The sequence below is a fragment of the Rhopalosiphum padi genome, chromosome 3 (assembly GCF_020882245.1).
Source record: "Rhopalosiphum padi isolate XX-2018 chromosome 3, ASM2088224v1, whole genome shotgun sequence".
Classification (NCBI taxonomy): Eukaryota; Metazoa; Arthropoda; class Insecta; order Hemiptera; family Aphididae; genus Rhopalosiphum; species Rhopalosiphum padi.
Window position 1 is genome coordinate 35,755,843 of NC_083599.1, and position 6,460 is coordinate 35,762,302.

The window sequence follows — 6,460 nt, forward strand, 5'->3', positions numbered from 1 at the left end:
ATGACGAACAATGAATATAATTTGAATTGATTCAAAATTCACATTAAACACAATATGGAAGAATATTCACTCCAATACTCCATAAAGTCCAAACTTCTGTATTATAAAAAGCTACATCATTAAATGTATAAATAAAATAAATAATAAATAAATTAACAAATCTAGTTTTCTCTTTTTTTTTTGCTAGTTAGTCAATTCAATGAAAATCATTCAATGTAATATTCACTCTCCGTAGAAACGACTCCCCTCCACTGAAACTGCAGGGAGTTGATATTCCCAAAACTTCTCAAGTAAAATATCTAGGACTCATACTCGACAAACGCCTAACCTGGGGCCCTCACTTAAAATCTAAACGTCAAACACTAAATAATCGTCTCACTTAATTCGACCTATACTCAAGTCAAAAATGTCAATTCACACAAAATCAATTTTATATAAGTCCCTTTTAAGGCCAATCTGGGCTTACGGCATGCAAATCTGGGGCTGCGCCAAACCTTCCCAAATTCGATCAACTCAAGCCTTCCAATCAATCTCTCTCCGACTTATAGCCTCAGCTCCATGGTATATAACAAATAAAGCACTACATAAAGACCTAAAAATTGACACAGTTGACCAACTAGCCAAAAATTACTATACCAAATTTCATGCGCAACTACGACACCATCCAAATCCACTCATCTCACACCTATCGTCACACACGCTACCCGACAACCCTCCACGCTGTCTCAAAAGACAATGGTGTAGAGATCTCCTGAATTAATTGAGTAATCAAATCTGAAGGGTTCTGTCAATGGATAGTCTCCCTCCTCATGTAAGTCATGTCATATTTAATATGTTAGTCTTTGCTACTATTATCACATTTGCTTATTGTATAAATGATACAGATTGTAAATATATATTTTAATAAAAAAATAAAAATAAAAAAGTTAGTCTAAAATTTCTGCTATAATTACATATTTCTATAAACTGGCATAAGTGTTAGGCCATTTAGCCGTTCCTGTAACAAATACATTTTTACACATTTTCAACAATCCCGTGAGTGTCTTTTTTAGATTTCAGATAAATAAATGGTAGGTACGTACTATGTGCTAGTGTACTACGTATACGCGGTGAATTAAGCTTGTAGCAATAATGATCTCATTAGTAATTTCTCATAATTTAATAACAACAGAAATATCTGATAACATTTTAATCACAGGCTCACAGTGGAAAAATAACCCTTTTAATTGAGCCTACATACATAATATTATATATAAAGTATTGTGTCTAATGTCTATAAATAATAAGATAAGCTATAATAAAGTATAAACATAAACACATCATTGACCATTTCGACTAAATAAACACTACTTTTCTTCAAATAAAATAAAATTATAATGGTATTTAGTATTGACAAAATTTTCAAAATTCAATAGCTCGATAGATCATAATATCATAAAATATTAAATTATAATTTAGTGCATACTGCATAACATAAGCAAAAACAAAAAAATAAAAAGCCAATAGTGGATCTGATCCCCACATCACCCCTTGTATACGCCACTGTCATTGATTATAAATACTATATAATATACTAGTATTTATAATCAATGATATTATCTATTAATTATAAGAAAGATCATATTATTTTCAAAGTTTCATGGACTTTGCAAGGGCAATAATTATAATTTATTTAATACACATTATGTATTGGTCATTGTCTTTTGGTAGTAGGATATAAAAAAGTAGTGGGATAATGTAATCTATTACGACATTTGTCTGTGTTTTTGCTTGTCATTTTTGTATAAAAAAATTAATGTTTTTTTAATAAAATACACTGTTTACAATATATTTTAGTGTTGTCATTTTACACAAAAAATATGGTTATGTTATGAATACCATAAATAGTATTTAAAAAAAAAATTTAAACGGTTCACTGATTCTATATTATATAATAATAATAATATAATTTATAGGTATTAAAAATGGATAAAAAAAAAAAAATTCTAAAAAATATTTTTGTATACCTTATTTAATAACAATATTCCATAATTTTATTTGTTAACCTAAATTTAATTTTTAATTTTTTTTTTTTATAAGATCTATTTTTGAATTACTTACATAAGTTCATACAGTTTTTAAATATTTTTTGATAACATAATTTATTGTTGTTATAATAAATGAATCCAATTATACAAATTACTTTTATTAATGTATAAATTGTTTTGAATGTGAGAGAATAAAGTTAATTAATTCAACATTATGTTAGTAATAACAAAGTGTTTAATTAAAATATTATTTGTTGTTACAATGTAAATTGCATGAATAATTATAGGCATGAAGGTATACATACATTATTACTTAGTACTTAGTATAAACATTTTATATATTATATCCTTTAGTGTTTTTCAAAATTAGTTTATTTACTAATTCTTGATAAGTTGTTTTATTTTTACATAAAGCAGTCAAAGTAGGTTCAGCACCAAGGTCTCTCAACTCAGTTAATCGTTCCTGGAAATTAAATATAAATTAAATTTATTTATTCTTAAGTCAGTTTGATAAGTTTTAAAAACTAACCTGCAAAGTAGAAATACTGTGAGTAAATACACGCGGAGTACTCAATATATGTGTAGATCTGAATCCTTCTTTGAGAAGAAAATCTAATATTTCTTTCAATTTAGTAGGACTAACTCTCAATGTTGTAGGATATTTTGAACAAATATAACGTATAGTTTTCTCTGGTACTTTAAGTCTTTTAGCTAAATATTGTGCAGTAGAATCTTTATTGAGAACTACTCTATTTTCTTGTTTTATCTCTATAGTCCTAAATATATATATATATATATATTGGATTAACTAAATTCTATATTAATTAATATTCATTGATACCTTTCAAATACTTCAGGTTTACATCGTAACATCCAAGGCTTAATTGGTAAATTTGCTCTTTTAGTAAGAGAAATTCTGTGATTTATTTGATCAATGCTGTACATAAATATCCAAGTATCTTTCCAAATATCATTCTTATTGACACTATTTTCTTAAAAAAAAAATATATATAAGCCACAAATTAAATTCCAAATTATAAAAAAATTGCTTTCAATACATAACTTCCTGAAAATTATTATTTTAAAATGTATTTTGAGTTATAATATTTAAGTACTTGTATTTTTGATTGAAAATATTAATACAAAATGTATAAAGCTTTACATAATAAATTATGATACGAAAACTTGATAAATTAAAAATCATGATTTATTTTTTATTTTTGTATAAAATAAAATTAATTAATTACCGATTAAAATATGATATATGTGGTTGAGAGTTATAAAGTCCCGTGTAAATAAAAATTTGTAATGCATCAAATGGTAACATACTTCTTGAGGATTTTTCTAAAAATACAAATTAATTATTCATTACTGATATTTCTATTGTTGTAATTCTTATTTTATTTATTTTTCACATATAGTTATCAGAACAGAGGTTAGGTATTCTTTTGAGTACAATTTTAAAATTATTAATTAAATTTTAACTTATACTAAATAATAAAAAATAAAATCATTATTTTTCTAAATTTTACCAAATTAAATATGTAGTATTATATCGCCTAATCATCAGGCTATAGGGCCTTAAAAGCCTTAGCTGTAAACATTGAATCTGTATTGTAAGCTATTTGAACTGTATATTTTAAACAACAAAATAGTTTTAAAAAAAAAGTTCAATTTTCAATTTTGACAACAAATTTTAGAAAAATTCTAATTTTTAATTGAGTTATCAACAACTTAAGAAAAACTTTAAATTAAATTTTCAATGTCAAACTGAGCAAAAAATTATAAAAAAAATCAAATGTATCAAATGTCTATAATATACTACTTAAAAAGTTAAAGTATTATTAAAATTTAATCGTGTCAATAAAATTATGATATAAACATTTTTCAAAATTTCTACACTAATTATTGATTTATTTTTGAGTTACACCAAAAATAACAATACTTATTTTGACAAAAACTGGTACCGTGTAAAATTCCCTATTTTTTCTTAATTTTTATTTTTTTTAAATACTGAAATACTTTTAAAACCCTAAAGTATCAACTAATTTTAATTTGCTACCAGTAACCACTTCAAAAGCTGAAATTTAAAGCATGTTTTTTGACATTTTGAAGTTTGAAGTATCGTCAGCTATAAATAAAAATGTATATGTATCATTGTAAAATGAATACATTTATAGCTCAGTATTTTAAAGTAAAACTAAATTATTTTATAAATTGATAAAATAGGTAGTGTAATATAAATTAATTCATGTATCAATCAATATTTTTATTTTTTTTTATTATAAAGTATTCCTGACAGAGTCATCTAACTTATTGATAATATTAAATTAACATTTTAGCAGTTTACCAATTGATAATGCATAAAATCATTTACAATCAATATAAAATGTATACATTCAAACCTCAAAAGTAGATGCAAAATAATAGACTCTGTTTCCATATGGCACAATTTTTGATTCTAAGTGAGTTTTTTTAGTAAGATATACAAGTTTTGTCATAGGCATTTGGAGGAGTACAAACAAATCATCCATTTTATTAGGATTCCATTTTTTAAGCAATTTCAGTCCAGCACTTAAATGATCTAGAAAAAAAACAATCAAAATCATCATAAGCATTTTTTTTTAATATTATTGAACTAAAATAATTATAATAATATTGAATAATTGTATTGGAAATAAAACACATCTAAAATCCTATGTTGTGTGTATATTAGACAAAGACAATTAAAATCACTGCTCTAAATCCACTTAATCATAATTTAAAAAAAAAAAACATTAAACTGAATTGTATAATTCCAATTTTGGATAGAAAAAAAACTAACAATTCATTATTTTTCAGGTGGCTAATATTTCATCATTTTACTTACTAAAATTAATTTTGAAAATCCATTCATTACTAAGAACTGCATTAGAAGTAAGTCCATGTTTAATACATTCGTTGAATTTCTCTTTATCATTTAAATTACAATTAATTTTAAATTTAACTTCATCTTGAATAGAAAATTTTTGCTTTTTATCAATCATTGAACTTAAATATTTTCTTAATTTATTAGCATTTAAACATTTTAATGGTTTAAACATATTTGAGATAAACATCTTGTTGTACTGTATTGATAACTAAAATTAAAAGTAATATAACTCGAGCATTGTAAAAATAGAAACAAAGTAAACTTAAATAATTGTGCAAAATATAACAACAACATAAAGATACATGAAAATTGAAATCCAAGTTCAAAACCAAATGAATTAAATTCAGCTTAGTGCCCAGTTAGTGGCTTGTAGCTTGTACTCTCGTTATCGTAATCGTATCATAAAAATTATGATAACAATATAAGCATCATATTATTATATACAACAACCAACAGTTAAATTTGCGACGGTACGCCTCACTCATGCGCATATTAAACATCAATGTCAGACTCGGCGCTCATTATGTGCTTCAAATTATCGGGCCTCATCCATAATATATGATCATTATGATCTAAGATTCTAAGATAAATATAATTTACATATGAGTTAATGAGTTTATAGTTTATTTAATAAAAAAAACAAACGGCGGTTGTAGATTACACTGCGCCACTGCGGTAGGTATAGATAATAACGAATTGAATATCCTATCGACTAATTCTACATATTATATAATTTATACGTAGATACATAAATATTATATATAAGATAAAAATACGTATAAGCACGTAATATTTAAGTATTAATACAAGCTCTAGGTGTGTTGTCTACTCATTGTGATTTTATGTCGAAAAAAAATGAAAATGAAATTATAAAATAAAACAAGTGAAGTTACTTAATTGGCAAATTGCCTATACAAAATGCCGTCTTCTGTGTTGTGACATATTATAATATATTATATAAAAACTATTATAAATAATATTGGTTAATCTTTCAACAGTGTTGAAAGGTCTAGAATTAAACAAACATTTTACATTTACACTATTTTTTTATTTATAAGAAATGAAAATATACTAAGTAGCCATGAGACGGTTGTAAGACTATACTAATTAGTAATTAGTAATTAACATTTGGTTATATCGCTGGATAGCTCCTTCGCCTCCTTCCTCGTTTATAATATTATTGTTGTATATCTACTTTCTCTTTGTGTATGTACATAAACTAATTTGTTTATTATGTCTTGAAGTAGGTATTATGCATTGTATATAATAATAATATAATAATAACAAATTGTTTTGAATCTACGCGGTACTATGAAATAATTGAAAATATAAGATACAATTATTGTGTCACTATTCACTGTGACTGTGTTCTTCTTCATTAAGTTGGTCAGTGATCACTATAATAGATGTGTTAAATTTGAATTCAATATTTACATATTTTGAAATTTTTATTCCATTTTTTGAGAAAAATTGGTACTTATATAGTTATATAATATGTACAATGTACATACATTTAATTTTT

General features: G+C 24.5%; 1 protein-coding gene across 1 annotated transcript; it reads right to left on the bottom strand.

Moving 5' to 3' along the window:
- Positions 1 to 1,993: 1,993 nt before the first annotated feature.
- On the bottom strand, positions 1,994 to 6,014 carry LOC132924556 (transcription termination factor, mitochondrial). The gene is made up of 6 exons (XM_060988935.1): positions 4,897 to 6,014; positions 4,433 to 4,611; positions 3,275 to 3,371; positions 2,869 to 3,019; positions 2,557 to 2,803; positions 1,994 to 2,490 (listed from the first exon to the last, which is right to left on the bottom strand). Exons 1-6 carry the CDS (start codon positions 5,123 to 5,125, stop codon positions 2,362 to 2,364), a joined length of 1,032 nt encoding a protein of 343 aa, XP_060844918.1. The 5' UTR covers positions 5,126 to 6,014; the 3' UTR covers positions 1,994 to 2,361.
- Positions 6,015 to 6,460: the final 446 nt, after the last annotated feature.